Source organism: Liolophura sinensis, chromosome 5, assembly GCF_032854445.1.
Source record: "Liolophura sinensis isolate JHLJ2023 chromosome 5, CUHK_Ljap_v2, whole genome shotgun sequence".
In the NCBI taxonomy this organism is placed as follows: domain Eukaryota; kingdom Metazoa; phylum Mollusca; class Polyplacophora; order Chitonida; family Chitonidae; genus Liolophura; species Liolophura sinensis.
The window spans coordinates 14977236-15004940 of NC_088299.1; the positions used below are offsets into that span (position 1 = coordinate 14977236).

At 39.8% G+C, this 27705-nt stretch overlaps 2 protein-coding genes across 4 annotated transcripts in view; one reads left to right on the forward strand and one right to left on the reverse strand.

The window, feature by feature from the left end:
- The window catches only part of LOC135465398 (ras-responsive element-binding protein 1-like), a 76922-nt gene extending 52814 nt beyond the window's left edge, over positions 1 to 24108 (forward strand). For 2 of the 3 annotated variants that reach the window (XM_064742630.1, XM_064742631.1), the window contains exons 8-17: positions 724 to 1486; positions 1961 to 2168; positions 3196 to 3533; positions 4169 to 4355; positions 5124 to 5297; positions 5804 to 5991; positions 17639 to 18191; positions 18590 to 18733; positions 19322 to 19452; positions 19935 to 24108. In XM_064742630.1, the coding sequence (XP_064598700.1) occupies positions 724 to 1486; positions 1961 to 2168; positions 3196 to 3533; positions 4169 to 4355; positions 5124 to 5297; positions 5804 to 5991; positions 17639 to 18191; positions 18590 to 18733; positions 19322 to 19452; positions 19935 to 20114 (2866 nt within the window). In that variant the 3' untranslated portion in view covers positions 20115 to 24108. The remainder of the gene's footprint in view (positions 1 to 723; positions 1487 to 1960; positions 2169 to 3195; positions 3534 to 4168; positions 4356 to 5123; positions 5298 to 5803; positions 5992 to 17638; positions 18192 to 18589; positions 18734 to 19321; positions 19453 to 19934) is intronic. The other variant, XM_064742632.1, reaches the window with a different exon arrangement.
- LOC135465399 (ryncolin-1-like) lies at positions 12944 to 16306 on the reverse strand. The gene is made up of 3 exons (XM_064742633.1): positions 16093 to 16306; positions 13882 to 14091; positions 12944 to 13476 (listed from the first exon to the last, which is right to left on the reverse strand). The coding sequence occupies exons 1-3, from the start codon at positions 16235 to 16237 to the stop codon at positions 13037 to 13039; spliced, it is 795 nt and encodes a 264-aa protein (XP_064598703.1). The 5' UTR covers positions 16238 to 16306; the 3' UTR covers positions 12944 to 13036.
- Positions 24109 to 27705: the final 3597 nt, after the last annotated feature.

Below are 27705 nucleotides of genomic sequence, written 5' to 3' on the forward strand. Positions count from 1 at the left end.
ATGGCTTCAGGCTACAGTTTTCTGAAGGCCCCAGCAGTCAGTCTGGAAATTAACTAGCTTGCAGTGGTGACGTTAAAGATGACCTCTTTTTAAAAAGTACTCTGTAGGGGACAGACCAAATGTGTCTGGCTGAATGGGTGCCGGGGTGTGGGGAACAGATAGAATGAGGGCAGGTGGTGGCCGCAGAGGGGGTGCTAAGTTGGCTCGAAGAAGCCATGCAGTGTTTGTGTACATGTCACCTTGCCCACACTGTAGCAACACAGTTCAACGGGCTCGGGGCATTTTGGAGGTGTTCACCAAGTTCCGAGCAAGATAAATGTTGACGTAATTTCTGCCAAAATTCGATCGTTGATGGAAAATATGCAGAATATAGAGGGATGATTAACAGGTATAAAAATACCCCCAAAGTGAAATTTTTTTAACAAAAATTCTGGGGCATAATTTTTTTTCATTTGGCATAGAAACATAGTCTTTGTTTGACAATTCCTTTTCATGTATCCTTTAAGCCTGAAATCCCCAATGTTTATTGTCTGCAAATCACTCGGATTTTGTCCAGAAAGTTCTAATTAAGTCTTAGGTAAATATACAGGCACTGCATGTTAAGTAGCAACCTCACGGCAGACCTAATTACGTATTATGGTAATAAATTGGGGTGCATGTTGCTCACAGTTTTGTGGAATTGTGAAGTGTTTTGGGAGTAAAAAATTTTCTTGTCTTTTACAGGAAAAAGCATGCAAAAATCAGCAAAGAAGATATTGAAAAATCTATTGGCTACAACAAGTTTGTTTCTGCCGATTCAGCGAAAAAGCTGGATGCTACCAATTTCCATTCTCCAGACACAATCTGTAAATACTGCGGTGTGGACTTCAAGTTTTTCCGTGCGCTCAAACACCATCTGCGCTCCCACAGCAGTTGTCGTCAGAAGCCCTTTTTGTGCCAGAAGTGCAGCATCGGCTTCTCCACGAAGGCGAACTGTGTGCGCCACATTCAGAAACAGCACCTGGATGTTCCCCAGAATCTCATTGAGGGCTTCATTCATGTGAACGAGCCCGCTGGCATTCTTGGACTCCTGGACAAGGACGGTGAGCAACTCTCCGATGCCTCCATGGAAAATTCTTTTGGCAGTGCTTGTTCGAGCCCCAGCCTGAGCATGATGAGGTTTGGGTCCACCCCTACACCCCAGAACGGCGTGGCACTGTTGAGCTCCACCCCCTCTCCACGTCCCGCCCACTCTACACCCATTCGCTCTCTTCCATCCAATCATCCTACAACTATGCCATTAACAGTTAAGACTGAGCCAGTTCCCCTGACTAATGAAGATGTGCCTTTAGACTTCAGTATGAAGCCGGATAAAGCTGTGATGAGAAAACCAAGCCCTAAACCTCTGCTACAGACAAAGGTTGAAGTGACCTCTGTCACAGCTGATGACCTCCCTATGGATCTCTCTGTGAAGAAGGAGCCAGTGACTAAAACAGAAACAAGTGTGGTAAGTTAATTTTCCATTTCCCATTTAAACTCAAATTGGTGTTTTGTGTATGTGTTCTTGCTTTCTTTACTTGCATCCAGAGGCCTTTGTGGTCTAGTGGTTAGCGGGCTTATTCAGCACAACTCAGGATCCTCTCACCAATGGGGTCATGCTAGCTTCCTCTCCATTCGCATGTGGAAAGGTCTGGCAACAACCTGTGGATGGTTTTGAGTTTCCCCCAGGCTCTGCCCAGTTTCCTCTCATCATAATGTTGGATGCTGTTGTGTAAGTGAAATATTCTTCAGCATGGCAAAAAACTTCAACCAAACAAATAAATACTTGCATCGACGAAACTCTCAAATTTAAGACAGAAATGAAACATGATCTCATCTTATCATTTGCATGGACCATTTATTGTACTATTTGTCTTCAAAAACAGACTGTAAACCCCAAGCACTCACTCAGAAACAGACCTGTTCTATTCTCCCTCTGCAGACTTTACCTAAGGCCCGGCCCCAAGCAGGACTGACCAATCAGGCCCAGTGTCAGTACTGTCCTCAGGTTTTCAGGTCACACCTTGCTCTGGAGAAACATATCCAAATTCAGCACTTCCTGGCTAAGGGTCATTCATCCCGCCTGAACAAGTCCTGTACGTCCATCTCTGCACCTTTGCCAAGCTCCCGCTCTGGCAGTGCTGGATCAGGTATGTCAGGAGTTCTCTCCCCTCCATTGCTAATCTTCTACACGAGTTCCTTGATAGCTGTAGAGCTTTACACCAGGCCTCCAGGTGACAGCCAGATTCACTCATGGAGATTTTACGCTAACATTTTGTAATTATGATACATTAACATTTTGTAAAGTTATTGCTTGATATCCTCTCACAATATAAAATCTTAATTTGTTCGTTTTCAAACTCTCAGCTGTGATATGAAGGTAAGTCGTTTGTTAAAAAAAGTGTGATTTGATTTCTAGTTAAAAAATAATGTGCTTTCTGACTTATGTTTTCCCACATTCTGTGTGTGCCCATGTGCAATGGATATTGTATTTATTTTTGGTTTGAAAACATCTTAGTGGAGTGTGCATTTGACAAAGAAAAGCTAGCAAGAATTATTATGTAGAAAAATATAGATGCTAAAATAACTCAGATGAAAAACGAGTTTTTTTCGCACTGAAACTTCAGTGAGATTAGTTTAGATTCCTAAGAACTGACACATTTTCTATACTTGCATGATTGTAAAAAAGCATCTTTTTAATTTATTTTTATTTTATTTGACTTATAAAGATCATATCTATTCTTTGTTTGTCTTTTTTGTGAGAATTATTATTTTTTCAATATTTTTCCTCATCACTTTGAGTACCATTAATGTTTCTATTTTATTTTTCTCATGTCACCTTTTTGTGTACTTAAGTCAGCCCAGATTTTAAGAAATAATTTTTTAAACACATCTTGTAATAAAATTCCACAGTATCTGGAAACACCAATAAGTAAATTTTTTTCTTGTTTTTCAATATGTGTCATGCAGGCCTTCATACAGTAATATGTGAAGAGGCTATTAACATAAAGTTAACTCGGTAATCATATCCATTCTTATGAATCTTGGTTTCCTGATATTGAATTATTATTCAGATTTTAAAAATCATTTTAATTTAAACCTGTTAAAAGTTGGTCCAAAATATTACATTTCAGTGTTGAATTTCAATTCAATGTATTCTTGTCATTGCTTTGGCAGGGTCTGACTGCGAATTGGCTTCCATTCACAAAATGATGGACGTTACTGATCCTCACCAGTTCAAAGCTTTCTTCCAAGTACCAGACAACCTAGACCACTCTCCTATTAAAATACTCTCAAGAACATTTGATAAAAAAACTCCTAATGCTGAAAGCAAAAAAGCCCTAGAAAATAAACAATCTCCTTCTGAAAGTGTGGATGAAAACTGCAACAAAAAATCCTCCTCGGCTGAAGAACTGCTGCACTCAGGGGAGACTACTCCGACTGGCCAAGCACCGTTTTCCTTCAATGATGATGAGTTTGGGAATGACAGCCTGGACAATGTGCCTGAAGAACATGTACGTACTGATTTCTACGTGTCAATGAAATATGTTAAACCCCTGCTTGTATTTTCTCCACGAAGTACATTTAAGCAGACATTTGTTAGTTTTAAACATACCATTAAAACATGTAGGTGATATGCCTTATAAAAGAGCGACAGTCTTAAATGTTGAATATCTCTAGTTAGATTAACAGTTTTGCAACAACAGTGAGACACTAAATGAAGGAAATGAAATATGGAAAAGAGTTAGTTGTGATTAACCTGTCAAATTGAACACAAATTTCATGATGAACCTTGACTAGATTAACTTCCATGTTCCAAAATACATGCTTGATGTTTGAGTGTTAATGATTATCATCAGTAGCATAACTTTAATTTCTACATAGCTGAACATAACTTTGTTCCTTATTCATTCACATTTTAATTTATAGTTGTGTTTTTGAGAAATATCAACACCAACTGGGATATCTCCTAGTTATTTTTTGCTCTTTAAGGCTGTTTTTGATTAATTGTAAGTGTGTCATTTCACCATCATCTTGTGTGTGTAACTTTGGGTACAGGTGTTTGTGCTTGAAAAAATCAAAAACTAAATTCTACAATATCAACACTGTCTGTTTATTTCCTTTTTTTTCTGTTAATTTTCCTAATTAGATCAATGAAGTGACAGAAGGTCACTCTCTGGATGGTTTTGCTGAAGGCCTGAAAATTGATGGTGAAGTCGGACAGAAGAAAAAAAGAAATTCTTACGCCGACTCTCCGCACAAACTCCACTGTCCCTACTGCTCGCGAACCTTCCCATGGGTTAGCTCTCTTACCAGACATCTGCTCACGCATACAGGTAAGTCAAAAAATGAAACCCATAACATTGCTCAAAGCAGTCGTGCTGTGTAAATACGGATGCTGTCCTTTGTGTAAATTGTCGGAACATGAATTAGATACATTTAGCTTGTGAAGACAAGATAATCTTATCTCTCAGGACACCCTGGTAATGTGTTACACTATAGGATCAGGCTTTTTAGCTGTGGGTGCCTTTTGACTTTTCGACCCCTGCTTGAGTTTTTTTTTTTCCAGCAAACCTTTTGAGGTCTTTTACAGTGTTTAAGGCTGTGTGATTATGCTCATAGTAACAGAGGCTGGCTTAAGAGCAAACGATGAAAATCCTGACACAAAGCCAGCTGCTAATCCTTTGAGTGCCTCATCGCTCATCTTGTTGCGTGTTACGCTAGACGGCGCAACGTCCCACAGGGTCATATCCTGTAAGGTCTAATCCAACTATGGGTTGCAGGTTAATCTGTTATCTCAGCATTTTGTTTCAAAGTTGTCTACACATTTATGTACTGTACATTAGAAGGCTTCCCGGCGTAGAGCAAGTCCATAAAAGTGATATCCTCCCAAGAGACCTGAAAATGTCCTTCATTTGTTTATCTGGTAGCTGTTTGAAGGACATAGATATCAGTGAGGCCTTAAGGGATGGTCTAGACAAGTGTCACACATTGTCATGGTCATGTTTTTATATGATAGTTTACTCCAGGTACACCAACAATACCTGATAAATAGGTGTATTCTACAATATTTATCTTTTTTTTATTTTGTGTTTTTTTTTTAGGACAAAAGCCTTTTAAATGCCCAAGATGCCCAGTGACGTTTTCGACGAAGTCAAATCGCGAACGCCACCTTATTCGCAAGCATGGGGTGAACATGCTAGACCCTGCCTCACGACAAACCATGGATCGTCCGTTCAAATGCCACCTCTGCATCTTCAGTTCATTCTCTACCAAAAGTAGGCCAATAAAACTCCTACATTTTTACCTAACTTTTTCCCTTTTTGGTCATACATATAGGACAATCAGGGTTTGAGGAAGCTGAAGAGTTTGGGCACCCTTTATATATGGAAACTCTCAGTGTCATCGTTTTGACATGTATGCAAAGAAAATGTTATCGTTTTGAATCCCAAACTTTTGACACCAAAACCCTAAATTTAGAAATTTAAGTTTAAAAATGCATGAATTAAGACCTGATAGTGTTTATCTTTAGTTTTTATCTGCATATTTCAGTCTGTGGATCTTTATATTTGTGGTTATTACAAGTGAAGAATCCCGATAAAAAGAAATGCTAGTTTCTGGACAGTTTCTGACTGTCATCTTTAACTAAATATACACAACAATGCACAACGTATAGATCAATGTATAGAAACCGTTTATAAGAGAAAAACTTACATTTATTCCTATATATTTTGATATACATGTGCACTGTTTCTTTTAAGATTGCATTTGTAATGGCACACAGGTCCTTTATGTTCATCTCTAGGTAACTTGCTGAAGCATTACCATGAACGCCATCCAGGGTGTAACGTTCCAGAAACGATCCTCCGTGGAGAACACAACCTGGATGCCAATGACCTTGACATGAGTGAAGACTATGAAGGTCAGATGATGGAAACTTCCATGGATTTACCCTCTGAGCCTGAAACTGAGGTAAGTCATGTTGTATAAAAAATAGCAAAACAGAGGGTTTATTGTATTATTCCAATATGTCATGGTGGTGTTAATGTAGGAAATCCCTGAATGTAAGGAACTGAGCCTCTGTGGCGCTTTTGCATAGCTTCTCTCAGTTTTCAGAATAGTGCAAAGAACTGCACAGGATATTTATGTTTTGTAGACAGGCTTTGATCATTATTTTGCCTCAAAACTTGTGATGGGTGATTTTCCATTTTCTTTTTTTTACACCCAGTATTTTCCTGTGTACAGATAATAAATCTTTGATTTTTTCGACCGTTTAGTATTGAACAAGAAAAAACTGGGCAGTATGTTGTCCACAGACAGAGGCACTGATATTATATAGGCAGCAATGCTTAGGGTTATGAAAGACATGCTTTTGTGAAAAACCTAATAATGATAAAAGTAAAGCTCTTTCCCGGAGGATGAGAAAATTCAATAAACGGGAAGACAAACAAGTTGTACATGGCTGTAACAAATTTGTGGGAATGAGGCTGGCTGAGAGCGGGTAAAGTATGCCCAGTCTGGAGCCCGGGTGCGTGGGTGGAGGGAGCCAGTGGTCGGTTAAAGCACGGGTCCCTAGTGAGGGAGAGCCTGCTGCCCTGCACTTCTCGTCTGGCTAGATACGTCGCAAGGAAATCAGGTTTTGATGAATGTTGGTGTAAATCAAACCTTGATACGGTTATGTTACGAGGTACAGCTGTATTACGAGATACAGTTACATGTATATTACAAGATAAGGTTATATTATAAGATACAGTTACATGTATATTATGAGATAAGGTTATATTACAAGATACAGTTATATTACAAGATACAGTTGTAGGCCATCAAAAATGATGCTGTATAAAATGAGAGGCTAATCTCTCCTGAGAGGGAGCTAGGTAGAGGGCTGTGTAAGCGAGTAGTGTGTGCATAGTGTACTGGACTAGCATTGGGTCAAATGATCATCACATTTTGCTATAAACAGCCCCCCACTGTCTATTTTGAGAGACAGTTGCTGTTGCCAGAAACTATTAGTTGATTTTATGACCTGGCACCCAAGAGGCCCTGTAATTGATTGTTCAGTCAGCATGTGTAGTGAACACCAAGCATGCTTTTAGCCAGCGTTCAATGCCTATAAAAATAACAAAACAGTCATACAAATCTGTGACTGCTTAGAATATTGAATTTTTTTTTTTTTTTTTTTGTATCTTTATCCACATGGCGATGTGGCAACATGGTTGTCTCTCTGCCCAGTCTGTCTGTTTGTGTGCCTGTCTAAAGTCAGTTCTGAATGGCCAACGCTACTTGTCCAGCAAGAGTTGTGTTGTAAGTTTTGCAAACACATTTTGCCTCCATGTGCAGATGTACATATGCTTGCATGAGTTTTAGAAAAGATTTCAATGAATTTTGATAAACCATGGCCATCATCATCATCACCATCATCGTCATATGATTATGCTCTCTTTGATGTCATTTTTGGCTCGGTTAAGATCCTTCACAGCTCAAATCAAAATATGCCATTGACAACTAAAGACGTCCCTTCTTTGTGGGTATGACCCAAAACAAAAGTAAAAAAAAAGAGAAAAAAATAATCCAGTCTGTTTGATTAATTTGTTTATTTATTTGATTGGTGTTTTACGCCGTACTGAAGAATATTTCACTTATACGACGGCGACCAGCATTATGGTGGGTGGAAACCGGGCAGAGCATCGGGGAAACCCACAAACACGGTGTCTGTTTGATAACATAGCAGTTGGCTCTGGAAATAAAGAATATTCAAAAGGGCACTTGTTTTAATCTGACATTAATTGTCTACCAGTGATTTCTTCACGTGGAAAACATCTGAGCTTTGTTGATCCTTGAAAACAGAAGTGAAATATGCTTAAATACGATGGACTTGATGCAGTCTCTATCCACCAATCAACGACAGGATAATACATTCCCACAGACATGATGCATGTGTCCCTTGCTCAGAAGACATCGCTTCTGTTCAACTTGCTTAGTGTGTAGTAATCTAAACAGGCCTCTGATTAATAAACTCCTATGTAAGTCCAACTAGCTACAATCCTGCCATTGGCAGAACCCGAAAATCTGGCTTCAGTTCATCCATTGCAACATGAAACCCGAAAATCTGGCTTCAGTTCATCCATTGCAACATGAAACCCGAAAATCTGGCTTCAGTTCATCCATTGCAACATGAAACCCGAAAATCTGGCTTCAGTTCATCCAGCCGTATAGCTAGAAAAGCATGTCAATAAATTTTCCAAACAGTCCTCTGTGTTCCCTGATGTACTGTAACACCACTCAGCATTGATGGACTGGCTTGAAGCGACGCATTAACTTCCCCTCTTTTACACAAGATTTTGTCGATTTATTTCACCTTGTGCACAGCAGAGTGGCATTTGGTTGTCTCCCTTTTTTTCCCCCTGAGCTTGAAGCTATTGAAAAAATGGCAACAAAAGATAAGGGCTGCCGGGTTGTGTGGTTTCCATCCATCATATGTTTTTCACAGCATTTGTGTGGGTTTGAATGTTATATTTTCTCCCAAAAAACTGAGGCAGTGGAAAATTAATTGTAGATTAACCAGGCGATTACAATGGTGAAAAGTAAGCCAGAGCAAAAAAATCAATTTTTCTGGTCCAAAAAGGAAGTAAGATAGAGGTTTGTTTGGGATTTTGTGTGTGGATGCCTTCCACACACAGTACACGAATGAAATGAGAGATTGTGTCTTGTCACATCTGTGCTGATATTCAGGTCAGACGGGCCCGAAACGCAGAATTATAACACTTTCATTATGTTGATGCATTATGTCATCAATTAATTGTTACTCAATCAATCATTGCATGTTTTCTTGATGCATGGGTAGGCGAGCATTCATTGAACTACCAGACACCGACCGTGTCTGCTCTATGTCTCCAATCCAAGGATTTTAAATAGTAATGCGATGTACAACACATGCACCAGTAGTGAAAAATTACTGGCAGTTAAAAGTTACTAAGGGAATGAAACAAGAAAAAATACAACTAAAATGCTGATAATTTAAAGAGAAGTCTGCCTTTATTGGAAATTTGGTATCCCGATTCAGACAGAAGAAGAGCTAAATGTGACCAGTGCTACATTAAGTTTGTTTTGTCCTAGACACAATGTTCCTGTCAGCAGCCGACACACAGACAGGACACCTTGATCACTTCACATGGTTGTTTCATTTGCCCTTGTGACACTCTGTCTGACACCAGGACACAATAGTTAAGCTGGAATGAATATAACAGACTGACACCACCGAAATGCTTGACTGAGTTAAGATCACTATGGTTAGTAGTTCCTTTAATTGCCCCTCTCTCATGAGCTGATGTTGATTGCCTTTGTGACTGAATGAGAATCCACCTGTCCAAATCACATGATTTTCATCTGTCATATAACATAATGTGTCCAATCCCAGGACTCCATCTGTCCAATCACATTTCTCCATCTGTCCAATCACATTTCTCCATCTGTGAAGTCACATAATCTAGCTGTCCAATCACATTATTCCATCTATCCAAAAATCAAACTCTATTTCTCCAATCACATTACTCCATTTGTTCAGTCACATGATGTGTTCAATCACACAACTTCATTTCTTCACTCATGTGGCTATATATCCAATCACATATCTCCATGTGTCCAATCAATTACTCCCATCTGCTCTATCACATGGCTTAATCTATCCAATCAAATCACTTCATCTGTCTCTATTGTAATCAGGGAGCCAGTATGCATGCATACTAATGGACCTGCTAGTTGCAATAAAATAAGCTGGACACACATACAATAAACACTTCATGTTTACACGGGCAGAGTGAATTTTAGTTACATTTGTATATTGTTAGAAGTAGATACAGGATCAAATAAAAATATGCTCTGTTGGTAGAGTTTGTTATGTACAGGCGGTCAACCACACCTTGGCAGACATATGGAACAAACTCTGCCACATCAACAGTCAGCCACTCGCACACTTGCACACTTAGTCTATCGATACTTATATTGATATGTATATGAGCACTGTATGTACAGATCATGTTTATTTATAGATCGTGTGGGCACCTTGTCTGCGTTATTGGAGGAATTTATCGTAGCATCGGTAGTCATTTGGATCATACAACATTTAACAGCAGATAAAGAGCTGTAAAAAATGCGACTAATCTTTCTTTTTTGAAATTCCACTGTGGTAAAGGGAACTATTGAGAAATCTGTCAATTGTGATGTAAAATCTACTTAAATGAAAGAGATATCTACATGTAATTTACAAGATTTTGTACATATCAACTGGCAGGACTGGGTAGGCAGAGATAAGGACAACTGTTAGCTGATAAAAAATAACTTATCATTTGAGTGGAATAGGTTGAAATTAGAACAATAGTTATCAACTTACTGAACTCCGTAGATACTGTTAGAACAAAACTTCTCACTGGAATGGTTACATCAGAACCAGAGTTATCACCTTGACTGGACTGGTTACGTACATGTATGAGCGAGTTATCAACTGACTGGACTGGTTACATATGAGCAATTTTCAACTGACCCCTGGTTACCAAAAAAAAAAAAAACAACAAAAAGAAACACACACACTCGAAAATGGTGTTATCTACTGACTGGAATTGTGAAGAGCAAGTGTTATTACTTGAGTTGACTGGTTACATACGACTGGTTACATAATAATAGAGTTATCAACTGACTGGACTGGTTACATCGTTACAAGAATTATCAGTTGATTGGACTGGTTACATTAGGACAATGGTGTTACTAACTAACTGGACTGGTTGTATAAAATCCATCATTATCAACAGACGGGTCTGCTCAGGTAAGATCCGTCATTATCATCGGACTGTGAAATAATGATAACATGGGTAGTCATTCAGAGGGCTGGGCAGGTAGATGGATTGTGCATGGATATCTATCTTGGCACACCCATTGTGCACATGTTCTCCAGATTCATGCCTGAATACAGCGCACAGTTGTTGCTAGTAAGCTAGTGAACCATTGATCAGTTCTGGACTTGAGAGGTACATTTACATAAACTCTGCACCACTGCACATAATAACAACAAATCTGATAAAACAGGACAGTTTGACTACAGGACAACATTATAAAAACTTGGTTATCACATCTCTTTAGCATGGAGACTCCATCAGCTGACACAGGGCTAAATGGCAGCCAGCTACAGCATGGCCATGTGGATGTCATGACACACCCCCTCTGCTCAGGGTTTTACCTTGAACACTGTCTTTAGGTATAGCAGCCTCTAGGTAGTGTGTGTGACTGTATACTAACCTCTGCGTAGTCTTTGGGACTCTAAAGCAACCTCTGCGTTGTGACTAGGACTGTATAGCCACCTCTGCGTTGTGACTAGGACTGTATAGCAACCTCTGCGTAGTCGTTGTGACTGTATAGCAACCTCTACTCTGTCACTGGAATTGTAATGCAACATCTACCCAATCACTGTATTGGCTCTCTGTTCAACTCTTGTTTAACTTGGACCAACCTCCAGTCACCTGGAGTGCATTATTACTTTTCCTATGTCTTAGGAACCATATTGTGACTTCTTTCTAAATTCCTGAAACCATATTGTGACTTGTTCTTAATCTGTGGCACGTTATTATGACATATTCTAAATCCCCGGGACCACATTGTTACGTGTCCTATCTCTAAGGGACCACATTGTTACGTGTCCTATCTCTAAGGGACCACATTGTTACGTGTCCTATCTCTAAGGGACCACATTGTTACATGTCCTATCTCTAAGGGACCAGTTTGTTACATCTCCTATCTCTGAGGGACCAGTTTGTTACATCTCCTATCTCTGAGGGACCAGTTTGTTACATCTCCTATCTCTGAGGGACCAGTTTGTTACATCTCCTATCTCTGAGGGACCAGTTTGTTACATCTCCTATCTCTGAGGGACCAGTTTGTTACATTATCTATCTGAGGGACCAGTTTGTTACATTATCTATCTGAGGGACCAGTTTGTTACATTATCTATCTGAGGGATCAGATTATTACATTATCTATCTGAGGGATCAGATTATTACATTATCTATCTGAGGGATCAGATTATTACATTATCTATCTGAGGGACCAGTTTGTTACATTATCTATCTGAGGGATCAGATTATTACATTATCTATCTGAGGGATCAGATTATTACATTATCTGTCTGAGGGATCAGATTATTACATCTGCTAAATCCCTGGGACCTCATCGTTGCTTTTCCTAAACCCTTTAGAAGAACTGTAATCTTCCCTGTTCAGATCAAGTTTTAAAAGCCGCGGGTCCTTGGAATTATATTGCAATATCTCTGTAATAGAGCATTCTGCTATGTATTTTTCCTTGGATGACTGTATTATGATATTGCAGTGAATTTCAGATTACTAGAACTGTATTGCCATATCTTTTAGATCACTTGAACTATATTATCATTTTGAGACAGGGTGAACTGTATTGCAACCTCGTGTCGATCGTGTTGATCACTGGATCTTGCAGTATTGGTTTTATGCGTCGTGTAATGTGTTGGTTATGACTCGTTTGCCTGATCATGATTAGTTCTCTGTGTCCATGACTCATTCTCATTGTTTTGACTCATTCTCAATATTTTGACTCATTTCCCATGTCCCGACTACCCATTTGTTTGTCACGACCTCCTTTGCATTTCTGTTTCTAGCTATCATTTCCATGCCATTCGTGAGCTCCTGCTATTCTAACTTGAAAGAACTGTAGGATACACTTGTTATGTACATAGTACACTTCATTTTGATTTGGTAGTCTAAATAAATAACACACATAAAAATATAGAAATGATATGCCTGAAGGACAGCATCAAGGTATAATGTACACGCACAGACTGCTGCAGCTTAAACGTACAAAGTGAGAGCTCACAATAAGGTCAGGACCATTATCATTTAACAAGGGACATTAGGGAATTCGAGAAGACAGGCCGAGACGAAAAATAAGCAGCAATAATTTCTCAAGATTTCTCAATTTTGTGTATCTGGTTTGGCATATTTCATGTTGGTTTAAGCTTCATTTTGGAAGTCTTCAGAGAGTAATGGTTCATTTTCCATGGAAACCAGGTAAATTTGTCGGAGAATACGCCACCTTTATACACATAATCTCCATTCAGATTTGACCAGAAGCAGTCATTATACCACCAGCCACCGTTGTAAAGCTTGGCACAGTTTCTACTTGATTTGTCATGGTCCCTGTCTCGCGTAGAGAATGCCATGCCATTCACAGATCCCCCATGACCTATGCTTTCGTGGAAACGAAGTCCGTCGCGTGCTGCACCAGTGACAAACTTGCCTAAATGGAGCCGGTAAAATCCCTGTTCATTTTCTATTTTAAAAGAGTCATAGATAGCATTGGCCGACCGTCCTTCCCAATCTCCTAACTCCACCATCAGTTTGTAAGACTTTTGTCTGCTGACATAGTGTATATTTTCATTTCCTGGGTAATAAAGACAGAAAATATTATGACAACAATACGGTATAATGATTTTATTATGTTAGTAAAACTTAGAATATAAACTTAAGGTTGCATTGTTATATGTACTTTAACTAGGAATCAAACATTGTGCTTATTTTTGTATATACGTTTTTTGTAGGGGATTTTTGTTGGATAGAAGTATTGGTCATTTAAAGGCTGGTTGTTAACTACTGTGGGTGGTGAAGTAATTTTTATGGTCACTAAACTGGGTGAGATTCATTTTACTTGGGCATTATTAATGAAGAAAGAACGGAGTACAAGAAGAGATGAAATGAAGTACAATTAAATTTGTTTTCAGAAAATATTTAGTTAATGACTTTCAAAATGGTGAAAACATTGTTGAAAAGTTTAAAAAAGTGAACTAACCAAGCCAGTACTCTGCTGAGGGTTTACCGAACCCATGTTTGTATTCTTCCCAGTCACGGTCAAAGGTCACCGATCCATCTTCCCTGCTCTGAAATACAGTCCAGCCGTCCTCACAAAACACTGACATCTTTGGACCATTTTTAGGTTGTATTTCAAAAACTCCATGCTTTCTGGAGATGTACTCATACACGTCCTGGCAGTCGCGTATGGCTGTAGACAGAAACACATGGGAGCATGTTACTTGTGCCTATCCTGGCAGTCACATATGGCCATGGATCACATGGGAGCATGTTACTTGTGCCTATCCTGGCAGTCACATATGGCCATGGATCACATGGGAGCATGTTACTTGTGCCTATCCTGGCAGTCACATATGGCCATGGATCACATGGGAGCATGTTACTTGTGCCTATCCTGGCAGTCACATATGGCCATGGATCACATGGGAGCATGTTACTTGTGCCTATCCTGGTAGTCACATATGGCCATGGAAAATATGGAAAAATGTGTAGATGTTCTGCTCTTCTGCATTCTGGCTGCAAGAATTTAGGGGAAAAAATGAAGGTCTAATCCTTTACATTTTTGACACTCCTCCGTGTTTCTAGAAGTGGAAATTATTGACCTGCTAATTAACTGTGAATGTCACAGAGATTACCGGTACCATAAAATGATTTCTTAAGGAATCCATTGGCAGGTAAATTAAGTTCCGATTGATCTAATGTGTCATTACTCCAGAACCTTTGACACAGTACCTGTAAGATCTAAGTATGGCCCAGAAGAGTGTGATATCTAACAGGAACATGTATGAGTGTCTGCTATTGACATAAGTCTGCTTGGCAGCTGGATACAAGTGGATCAACTTTGCTTTATTGATTGTAGGTGAACATAAGATATCAGGAGTCAAGTGTGAGGGTTAAAGTAGATAAGATCAGGGCTGTTAATCCCAAAGCTGATAAAGTTAATCCCTTGAGGAGTGAAGAAGTGTGTAGACATGGTAACTTTGATGCTTTGTCTGTTGTTAGCGAGGCCTTCCCATGGGCTAACGTCTGGCTGACCTGTTACCCAATACTCATCATTTTCCTCACTGCTTAGAAGATCTCTGGCACAAGTGGAGAATTTTGAAGCACTCTCATCACTTATTTTTGTGGCGAAAGGAAGGCGTGAAAGACACGGTGAAGAAAAGCCAAAATTTCACCCATGGGTTAAGCTGGAGAGTAAGATTAAAGTAGATTGGGGCAGGGCTTGCGACAGGCTCAATTACATTATCCCGCTCTTTCAATGGAGGGGCCAGTTATGTCGTGCATCTGTTAGCCATTGTAAGCTTAACTTTACTCCGCTCTTGGGCCCCTAATTAAATTGACTGCGAAGCTTCATTCAGATATATCGATCTTGGACGAGAGTGAGGGGAGGTGGGGGAAGAGATGACGTACAGCGCTGACTGGTATGGAAACTGGCGTGCGGGGGAGTAGTAATGTGCTCCACTCCCCAGAGACCTCTCACCCGGGTTACGCTAACACACATAAACCTTGCCTCGCTCTGAGCCAGCCAAGCTACCTAGGGCATGGTTGTAAGGCTGATAGGTGGTTTGTCCGTGACAGTATGTAAGCTCTTTTCAGGCCTCCCCATCAAAACTTGCGGGTGCTGTGAAAAACTTGACCAGCCAACATACCCTCATAAGCACACTTAAAAAAAGCCAAAGGAGGGTTTTCCAAATTAGGCTCATGCAAACCGTCTCATTTTACACCTACGTAACTGTAAAATACCTTTCGTTTTTTTCCAAGTTTTTTTTTAGTGAATGATGCATTTTTTCTTTGGAGTTACCTGGTATACAATGTGTTGTCTCTGGTGTATTTCAATAGTGGCTTTCTGAACTTGCAGCTAATTTGGGGAATAACTCCTGTTTCCTTTGAGAAACAGTCAGGCACACTATTGTCTGGGTACATTTCCTGTAAAGATCAGTAGTATCAGGTGTATCTTCATAACATTCTACAAATCTGATGTGAGCAGTCAGATGCAAGAAATGAGGGGCATTAGAGTTTTATTTATTTTTGTTAATGTATGGGGTGTTCAAATTCACCTGTGGGTTTAAGGACGGAGGAGAGCAAAGTGCCTTGAGTAATCCTGTAGCCAAGTACATTTTACCTGATACACGGTGTAGCTTAACAAGAAGTGAACAAATCATGTTTATATAATACTGGTATAGAATCTTACCTGGTGGGTAAGTTTCATTTTTACGACAGACTTGGCGGTACCGATGGATGGCTCGTGTCTGTCCCCGAAGTTGTGACTCTAGCTTGTTGCGTCGTAATCGCTCTGTCTGTAACTGTCGCTTGAGAATGGACATCTGTTTATCCATTGTCTCCACGTTAATCTCATTCTTAGTTTCTACTGCATTTAATACCTGATCAAGTTTGCTTGATAAGTGAGCTATCTGGAAAACAGTGAAAAAAATTCATTATGACCTTTTTTTTTGACAGAAAGATTGACTTTATGCAAATAACTTTTGCTTAATATTTTTGTAGTCTTTGGCATTTTGATTAACATCTAGTCTCAGCTATGTTTTTAAAGGGATTTTGCACAATACCAATATGTTGTACTCGCTGTTATAACTGAGTTTTAGCAGACTGTGTTATTGTTTTAAGTAGAAAATTAGGGGCCTCTGTGGCTCAGTTGGTTAGCGCACTAGCACAGCTTAATGACCCAGGAGTCTCTCACCAATGAGGTCGCTGTGAGTTCAAGTCTAGCTCATGCTGGCTTCCTCTCTGGCTGAAAGTGGGAAGGTCTGCCAGCAACCTGCGGATGGTTGTGGGTTTCCCCCCGGGCTCTGCCCGGTTTCCTCCCACCATAATGCTGGCCGCCGTTGTATAAGTGAAATATTCTTGAGTACGGCGTAAAACACCAATCAAATAAATAAATAAATAAGTAGAAAGTTGTAGAAAGACCCTCAAGAGCATATTCTTTATACATGTGTATTGGAAATGGCCATACCTTTGGACTTCATCTATATTAACATGCATGTCAAACAGTTCTTTACAAAATCTGTAAGTCACATTTCTCATTGCTTTTTTTTCATAAAAGCAAGTCTAAGTTAGAGTGTGGGAAAAGTTAAGGAAAATTGATTTACAAAGTTTTGTGAAAGTGGCCTATGAGCAACTTACTTTTGTGTTTATTTCTTGGTTTGAACTATTGCACTCTCCGATGACGTGATTGTTAGCCGATACTGTGAAGGCGTAGGTACAGGCAGCTCCGGAGCATGTCACCTGGGGCTGATTCTGGGACTGGGCGGCCAGGTGGCGCTCTATGGAGTTGAAGGCGCCGTGTCGCAGCATAGAGCGGATCATGTTGTCTCTGGAGAAGGACCTGTAGGCTGTGACGCTGGTGACCATAGTGTGACAAAGGAAAAGCAAGAAGAGATACATCATCGTCTTAAGCTCGCCTGGAACAGGCACCGTCCTCGCGTCTCGCCTTCCTCTTGTCTCCCTGAGGTTCTCAGAGCTGCAAGGAGGAAAAAAAAGAAAAAGGAAGGAAATATTAAGACGGCTGTAGAATAACTGTAATGAATACTACGGTCTGTTCTTCCCCTTTCCTGAGGGGTTCTCAATTCTGTAGCAGGGGGCTTGGGGGGTGTGGGTGGAACAGAAGAAATCAAAATAACAATGACATTTGTTAATATTGTTTGACTATATTTTCTCGTGTTTCTGAGATTCTCAGGCCAGCAGACAAAATGGTTAATAAGTTACTGTTTTATTACTTGCAGGAGAACTACAAGCCCACTGAAGAGGATCTAGCTAAGATTGAGCTCGTAATGCATGAAGAAGGTGAGAAGATGCCCGCCCCACAATCTAACAGGCCTCTGAACCCAGAGAGAGACAACTACAACGTCGACAAAATCACTGAATGCTGGAAATGTTCTGCTAAGTTCTCGTCACGAAAACTGCTGGTGCGACACTTGAAGGAACACAACATCGACTTCCCTTTCAAATGTTATCTCTGTGACGCCTCTTTTGAAACCCGCAAAGAGTGTCTGCATCATCAGGAGCGCGTGCACTGCGAGGACTGGCCACAACTACGTGAGAAGAACAGGGTGGATGATATTGAGGGCTTCTCAGAAGCGATGGAAGAGCTTGTGGCCAAGAATTACAGGGGTGGCGACCCAGAGACCAATGACATGTCCGATGTGGTTGCCGGGGAGGAAGCAGCCATTGATGCGGCAACCTCTGATTACATACAGCGTAAAGTCTACTGCTCGCTTTGCCCTAAAAGGTTCTGGTCCCTGCAAGATCTGCGCAGACACATGCGTTCACACACAGGTAAATTTGCTTTCGAATTAATCCAGCTAACTCTTCCCACTCACATGGGTGCATTCAAACTTACACTCAAACGGCGAAAAGTTCTCCGATGGACGTTACAGTTTGGTTGATATCTGTTTTTCTTTTGCTGGAGAATAGAGAGAATTCGTTGAAATGGGTGGGTTTTTGCTGCTGTATAGTGGAGTTGATAAAAGTTTAAGAAATGTTTTTTCTGATTTCTGTCTAACCACAGTTACAGCTGGAAAGTGGTTGGTTCTGTGCATCATCTTTGGCGTACCGTCGTGCGTTCTTGTTAATGAATGACCTGTTTTTTGAAATCTTTACGTCTTTCCTATATGTCTAATGTTTTCATGTCAACTCTAACCTTATGGAGAATGCTGTTGGCTTTGTGTTTGCAGGTGAAAAGCCCTTTGAGTGTGACATGTGTCAAAAGAGATTCACTCTGAAACATAGTATGATGCGTCATCGCAAAAAGCACTTCGAAATGCCAGAATCCATGAGTGCCAGCGATGACGAAGATTCAGTTCACAACGAAGACACAGGTAATTATAGAATCTTTGCTCGTGCAATTTAAAATTACTCCGGTTGTAATGAAGTTTGTCAGGTAATGGGGGACTGCCTGCTCTAATACTGACGTCTTCAGGGAAAAATTTAGCTGCTGATGCTCTGTGACTTTGTTAGAATTTGGCTCATTTCTTGATGCACTTAGCTCAGTCCCCAGGCATTGGGAAGAGCATTTATGGACCCTCTTGGTCCTATGCTCAAATTTCTCTGCTTGAGGCATATAAGTGCAGAAAACAGCCAGTGCTAGTATTATAAAAATGTATGTATCACTTTAAGAAAAGTCTGTAAGCAATGTTGTTGTGATCAGTCAACCACTGTTGTGCTCAGTCATCCAACATTGCACTCAATCACCTACTGTTGCCATCAATGACCCAGTGTTGCACTCATTCACCCAGTGTTGCTTTCAGTTACTCAGTGTTGCATTCAGGTACCCAGCATAACACTCATTCACCAAATGTCTTGTCTCAGCCACTCCCCAATTCTCAATGTTTCACTCATTAAACCAATGCATTTTCAGCCACTCACCATTTCACTCTCCCTTTCACCATGTATTGTTTGTGTTTTAGTTATCAAAGGTGGAGAGAAAAAGAACCTGGTTATTGAGAGTGTCCTAAATAGACTGCGCAACCACCAGGAGCAGACAATTCCAGCCACACAGCACAGAGACAAGAAGACATTCAACGGGGACATGTTCTTGGTATGCTAACCTGCTCCCTATTTCCTCCTAGTTTTACAAGTCAGGCGAAAGAAGGGGAAAAGTTGTATGTGGGCAGACTGCTACCTTTAGTGCTCATTCACAGTGGCAATAAAATCAAGAAAACATAAAAGCCTCTTCACTGCTTTACACTGTCTGACCGTTATGTTATTGTGTCTTGTCTGGTTGTTACTTTTGGTTGGCTTACTCCTGGTAAACAAAGGGAAGTTAGTGGAGAAGGTGGTTATGCGTCTCAGACAGGGTCCCCTGTCAGGCATTGTCCCAGAACTTTAGTGCATTGGTTTCTCCTCACCCATAAAACTATTCCAAGATCTGAGAAGAGTAATGTATGATCACGGCAGTCTAGGTTTTCTCTAGCCTTTGCTGATTGCCAGCCTATAAGAGAAATATGTAAGACATAAAACATCATGGAAATAAATTAATGGCTGGTGTTTTGATGTAGTGTGATGATGTTTTTGTTTCAGAAGAAAAAGCTGAATTACCTTCAGGACAGGAAGTCCCCTTTGAGCAGCGTGACTGGGCGGGAGGGGACGGGAGGCAGGTCCCAGGATATTCTACAGAGTTTGCTGGGGGTGGAGGACTCGGCCATTGACGAGATGCTTGAGTCAGCAGATTCTGCAGCAGAGAGACTCGGAGTCAAATAATGCAGCACAGAAAGAGTGCAAATGGTCAAGAGAAAGGGTCAGATAATGCAGCAAAGAAAAGGTCAAATAGTGCAGCACAGAAAGAGTGAAAATGGTCAAGAGAAAGGGTCAGATAATGCAGCAAAGAAAACGTCAAATAATGCAGCAAAGAAAAGGTCAAATAATGCAGCAAAGAAAAGGTCAAATTATGCAGCAAAGAAAAGGTCAAATAATGTAGCAAAGAAAAGGTTGAATAATGAGGTACGGAAAGAGTAAAATGCAGAAGAGAAACGGTCCAATAATGCAGCAGAGAAAGAGTGGTGGATTGAAATATAAGATTGACTGACTTGATATTTAGCCTGGCCAAGTAGAATGATGGATAGTGCTGATGTTCAGCTATAGTTTCAGAAGCATCAAACAAGCATGTTTAATATTGTCAGACTAATTTAGTAGAGACTGATTCAAAAGTCTGTTTGTTCAGCGAAACTGCCAGGGTTAGGAGAGAAGAGACCTGTGTATCGATCTGAGACTGGTTGAGTTACAAGACACTGGTGTAAAATAGGAGGTGTAACATGGGATTAGACAGTTCGAACAAACAGTGGTATCTCACCAGTATCAGAGGCAATGTTTATACAGTGTTTTATAGTCTGGCTAACCTGCGAATGGTCGTGGGCCCGTTTTCCTCCCACCATAATGCTGGCCGCCGTGGTATAAGTGAGTATATGCTTGAGTAAAGCGTAAAACACCAATCAGACTAGATATAGTCAGGCTGGAGTGAATGTTTGGTTCCTTATGCTAAGGCATGACAGATTATGGAAGTTAGGGACATAAAGTTAGAGTGGAAGCGTGTGGGAGTTGCTGGAATATGAAGAATTTATTCAGATTATGATGTAAAAGTGGTAGATTCTCTGTTATCATCGTGTGGTCGCCATCCTTTCGCCGTGGATTGTATGAAGTCTGCACATGAAAACTTTTTTTGTAATATTGCACAAAGAAGTCTATCATGAATCCTCTCTCAGGCACCAAAGACAACAATACAGAATATGCAAATTCTCTATAGATCTACTTTGATTCACACAGTAGCATTGTGGTCATTATATCTTCAGAAATGTTTTTTTTGTCTTCACTAATAGCTATTTTTGTATGTAAACTCACTTGGATTTTGTCCTCACATTCCAAAGTAATCTATGCATAATTTATGTGATAAATTAAAAAAGTTTTTGAGGCTAGTTATTAGAAAACAATGCACATGTTAGTGATGCGACTAAGATGGTGTGGGTGTGAACCAAAGATGACAACTGATTTCCCTGATATCCCAAGAGTATACAACATTTGTTGGTTTTCAGTTATGTGATATCATCATGTCTTATGCAAAAAAATTTTACTATGTTGCTGTCTCCGAAGTGAAAATTGAAATATGGATATGTGATTTTCTTATTTACAAGGTATGCATACATATACAAAGGATTTTGAAATAATTTTAGTTGGCTTTTGTATACATTTAGCGAGTTGATTAGCTTTAATGTGAAGTCTTCGGAGCTATATTGTAATGTTTTGTACATGTACATATTGGTTACATTATTTAGAGTGTTTGAAAGACGTTTAAGCAGATTGAAAACTGTCTTACATGTGGTTAACCCCTGTGGAAGGATGACCAGAATATGACAGGTTTAATTCTGATTTGTTTTCGGAGATCCCTATCAAATGAGGTATGTAGGAGATGCATATTTATAGAATTTCTTCTATGCTTTTCAATTCAACTTCCAAGATGTTGGTTGGAAAACTTGTACATAATTGTTTGTGTAGACATGGTTTGATGTTTCAACAGTATTGCATCATCAGCAATCAGGGCTTTCCCAGGTATGAGCTGATTGTTGTCAAGCACTAAATTTAAGATGCAGACTTCTATCAACACATCACAGTGTTTTATTATATGTCATTCTCAGAGTTGTAAATATTCATTTGGTTTTTTTACTTGTTGGAAATTGGAATAGGCATATTTTTAATATATTTTTCTATCAGGCTGATAAACCAATGACAAAATCTTAATAAGAACCTAAAGCTGATTGGCTGTGATTAACATGTTTTCATTGGTCAAGGAGAGGAAATAATGGATTGGATATGCTAATTAGAGGTTTCAATATCGAAAGTGTGAATCTGATTCGTCTATAGTCACTTTACACCATAGGAAGTGCTAATAAAGTAAGCAAATTGTACACATTATTTTTGTTGTATATAGAAAGCTTCATCGTTGTACTGTTTAACTTATTACCATGTGTTTCTTTTGATATACATTTGTGTGAGAGATGTTAACTTTAGAAGGCACATATTTGCCGTTTGGAGAAAATACTATTTAGTTTAAACTTCTCCTCTCTCCCAACTTTAACTGTACATAAAACCCTGGACTGTCTGGATCTGTTTGACCATTCAATCACAACCAACTGCTGTACTTTGGTTCTGCAGACTTGTATGGTTAACTTTTGCTCCTTTGTATCATTTTTCATATTTTCTAATGTGATGTGTATTTATGGAAAACATGTGTCTCTACCCAGAATAATTTACCTCCTGCTGTAATAGACGCTTTATGTTTGTAGCCAATGAGTGATTAGAAATTGTTGCCAGTTGTTCTGGCTTCAAAATGTGATTATCATGCAGTATATAACGATTACATTTCAGTATAAGCACTATTTACATATCAGTATATCAATCGATACATAGTTATGTGTTGATATCATCGCTACCTCTTCAGAGACATTTTACTCCGGTCCACGAATCACGTAGTATAGATTTTTTGGCCTTCAAACCAAGCAGTGGTTTGTATGTATAGACATTGTTGGCTTTCAAACGAAGCAGTTGCCTGTTTGTATAGACATTGTTGGCTTTCAAACCAAGCAGTGGCCTTTATGTTTGGGCACTGTTGGCTTTCAAACCAAGCTGTGGCGGAATCAAGCAGTAGAGTTCAGTTTACTTGAAAATCAAGCAATTCATGAATACCACGTGTGTTGGCTTGCAAATCAAGCAGTGCCTTTCATGTGTCGTCACTTAGGGACTACAGGTCTCAAATTTGTAATTTGTCTGAATGACCATTTATTTGTAATTGTGCTGGATACGCAGCCATTGTTATTGGGTGGACTGATTTGAGGCTAGATGAGATAATTGCAGGTAGGGCCACAACCTCAATTATTAATGAAGTTCATCTTTCTAGAACGGTTTGAATGTACACAGCGTCATATTATTATTATTATCCAGCGCTTTATTGTTTCCATGGAAAACTTGGGTGTAAATGTTTTGCTACTGGTATTGAGCTGGACAGATCTTGATGCTGCACTATAGAATTATATGTTTATTTTTGCATCCTGTGTTTGGCAAATTTAGTCGTAAACGTTTTAAATAGAAAGAGAAGAGAAAGGTAGAGTACTTCAGTTTGTTTTCAAATAGACATATACAACTGAGAAGCATATTAATCTTTCATACATAGTTTATACAATTTTTTTTCATGTCGAATGATAACACTATGAATAATAGGTTTACAAGAAAGATTCGGAAAATTTATATTTCTATAATGTACTTAATTATGAATGATATATATTGTGGATGAAGTTTTGTTCCAAATCTTATTTGTGAATTTGTTTTATTTTTCTGCATAATATTACATAAAAGAAAGGCTGATATGATTTGGTTTGTTCTCTATGGTTTCTTTTTTTTGGTGTATAGCTATAGTTGAGTATTTACTCGAAACGAAGGATATAGTATTATAACTTGTGAATGTGTGCATTTCATTTTCCATTTGTATGTAATGTGCGTACGTGTTTGTAGTGTGTTTTCCATTTCTCGTCAATCACTGCTGATGAATGTTGTGTTTTATATAAGTACAGCTTTTTGAACTGGCTGGATTAGACCAATAAAAATATCACAGGCCTTTTAGATGCTTGTAATTACAGAATTTTCAGAGTCTCTGCTTATACAGGGTGTCCCAGAAGTCGCGCACCATCCTGATTTTCATTTTTTTCCTGTTTTTCAGATTTGATACTGATTTTAAATTTTTTCCCCTCTTTCAGAGTTAATTATGACTAATAAACTAACAGTACTAGAAAGTGGAATTGGTTTCTATGTTTGGAAGAGATGGGGCAACACACCGCTCTGGATGGTGCGTGACTTTTGGGACACCCTGTATATTGCTCGAAATTTTGCTGTGTGTTGGGTGGTGGTGTTTGAATATGGGCTGCCAATGTCCGTGGAGGGTAAGAATTCAAATCCAACATTAGGCTGCCAGGACAGCAGTATTTGTCAGGCATCCTGCTAGGTACACTCCAAAATAGGATCCACTCATTGACCTTCACACTGTGTTTGATAACCTTGACCACCTTGTACACTGTGTGCTCAATGCTCACAAATATGGTGGTTGTCCCCTTGTCCATGAACATTACGCAGTATATAAACTCTGATGATGTCTCAAGCAAACGAACTAATAAACTGAGTCGATGAAGACACTGGTCCAATGCTGCCTTTAAGCATTCAGTTCAGTTCAGTTCAGTTCAAATATGAGCCAGGCTGATTGTCTCTTCGATGCATGTAGGCTTCCACGCGTATGGTACTACTTAATGAACTTAGTAAGGGAATAGCAATGCTATGGGGGTGGATGTAAATGGGTGTGGAGGCGGAAGTGTCGCTGGTTAGTAAGGTCAAATGTTCGAATCAAGCTCTAGCCAGTTTTGGTGCGGCTTCAGCTCCGAAGGTTTCTCATCTACCTGTCAAAGGGTGTCGATCTATTGAGGCCACTCTGGTGTCCTCTGCGTGCAAATTATTAACAATTTGGTGTTAAGCACCAATCGAATTAGAGAAAACTTAGTGATACTGGACTGTTGTTTATCTGTCCAAATTTAAATCCGTTAATCAGTTGTCTTTTGTTTGTGCTGCCCACAACAGAACATCAAATAATGTTGGGATTTGCCCGGTTTGTGGATGCCCTACTATGTGTCCACACTTATACTTCAGGCGACTGGAGCTGCGCAAGGAACTTCCAGGAAGCATTTTCAACGTGATATTGTATAGCAGTGGGTGTACGAAAAAATCAGTGAAATTACCTTGGGTCCCCTAATAATGACATTAAAAATGAAAAGAAAACAATGGAAATTAACAACGAAATGATGTTTGTGAGGAGAACAAATATTCACTATGTTTTGACACAGCCAATGGCATTTTCCGCGGAAAAACTCTCAAAACCTGCGCGTAGGAGGAGTCTTATTGTGTGAAAGTTGGTCAACAAAGAAACGGAAGATGATTTGAAATATAATACCCTGACATTTCCAAAGGAGCCATGCAATGAAGGGACCATTGTATGAACTGGGGAATGAAACTAACCTGGCTCGTTTATAATAAAACAGAGTTTATAATACACATGTACCGTTAAGACGGCGAATTTCCGAATAACTCAACACTGTTGATGTTCGACTATGAATAGTCGTTTCAGATTATTACAGTGGCCAATGCTTACGCTCGTAGACTAAACGTTCTAGACGATTGACAAGCATTACTGGCGATTAGGGGTCTGATTCATCACAGGCTCGACGCAAGACGTGGTAGCTGTAGAAAGTGAGCACTTTCCGATCGAACAGTATTATAATCTCATGTAATAGATCACTGAAGCAATAAATTTGAGTGTAAACACTACCATTAACGGTCAATCAGTCAATCGGGATAATCGATGTAATAAATCTTCGTGAATTATTTTTCTCAACTTTCCTCCTTAAGGAATACAGAATTGACGCTGATTAGCTTACAGTGGAAATATGGCTTCCTGGGTTAAGTCCTACAGTCGTGGTCACGTTTGAACAAATCAGCCATACCCAAAATTCACCTTAGGGTAGGCATAGGCTAGACCTGGCTATCTCACTTCAGCCGTTCAGGGTTGACTCTATATCCATTTAAATGAAGTTGCTCCAGAATATAAATACCGAAGTAATGATCGATCATTGGGTAGTCGACATAATAACCTTGCGATTTACGTGCCAAAAGTCATGGGCGATCATTACATTGGGGTAGTCGACGTAATAACCTTGAGATATACATGCCAAGGTCACGGTCGATCATTACATCGGGGTTAGTCGACGTAATACTCTTGAAAGATACATCACAAGGGCACGGCCGATTATGACATCGAGATAGTCAACGTAATATCCTTGAGACAAACACGGTCGATCATCACATCGGGATAGTCGACGTAATACCCTCCAAATATACATGCCAAGGTCACGGCCCATCAAGCAATGGAGATAGTCGACGTTATACCCTTGAGACAAACATGCCAAGGTCACGGTCGATCATTTCATCGAGATAGTCGACGTAATATCCTTGAGACTTACATGCCAAGGTCACGGACCGCCGTTCCGTCGTTATTGTCGACATGCTATTTACATAGCAACATATCGTGGTTTAGATGAGGCCAGTTCTATAACAACATGGTACGTCTGCTAACTCAGACACTGCTATATATCACGGCATGCATCTTATAAAGCTATAAAACTATATGACCAGTCTATTAGGTCAGACACAATTATATAGCAATGCATGGCCTTAGATTTGAATGACTCAAAATGCTGCATTGTCATCACATTTTATAACGGTCACATGAAAAGAATGCAAAAGGATTTGGCCTGTGGGATGCTTAATCCACCAGAAAAATCCTGGTTTATGCAGGGATGTGATATAAAATACATAGCACAGAGAATGAAACCTGAGCAGTGACGACGGTGTATTAGTCGACAAATGGTCAATTTACCTCAATTAGGGATTTGTTCTGTGGAAGTGGTTTAAAACCTGTTAGACACAGCTAGTTATATAACATATACAATGCAACGTGGTGTAGGTCAGACAGAGTTCTATAGCAACGTTATATTGTCTAGGTCAGACAAACTTATATAACAATGTAACATGATCTAGGTAAGTAAGAGTTATATAACAACGTAACATGGTCTAGATCAGACAAAGTTATAAAAAAGTTCTGTGTATCTTAAACTTTAAGAGCGTGCATGTGGCGTGTGGTTTGGGTCAGACAGAGAAGTGTGACAATATGACGAGTCTGTTAGGTCAGTCACACTTATGTTATAGCATGGCGAGTCTGTTAGGTCAGACAGAGTTATGTGACAACATGACGAGTCTGTAAGGCCAGACATAGTTATGTGACAGAATGGCGAGTCTGTTAGGTCAAACACAGTTATGTGACAGCATGGCGAGTCTGTTACGTCAGACACAGTTATGTGGCATCATGGCGAGTCTGTTAGGTCAGACAGAGTTATGTGGCATCATGGCGAGTCTATTAGGTCAGACACAGTTATGTGACAGCATGGCGAGTCTCTTAGGTCAGACACAGTTATGTGACAGCATGGCGAGTCTGTTACGTCAGACACAGTTATGTGGCATCATGGCGAGTCTGTTAGGTCAGACACAGTTATGTGACAGAATGGCGAGTCTGTTAGACCAGACACAGTTATGTGACAGCATGGCGAGTCTATTAGGTCAGACACAGTTATGTGACAGAATGGCGAGTCTGTTAGGCCAGACACAGTTATGTGACAGCATGGCGAGTCTGTTAGGTCAGACACAGTTATGTGGC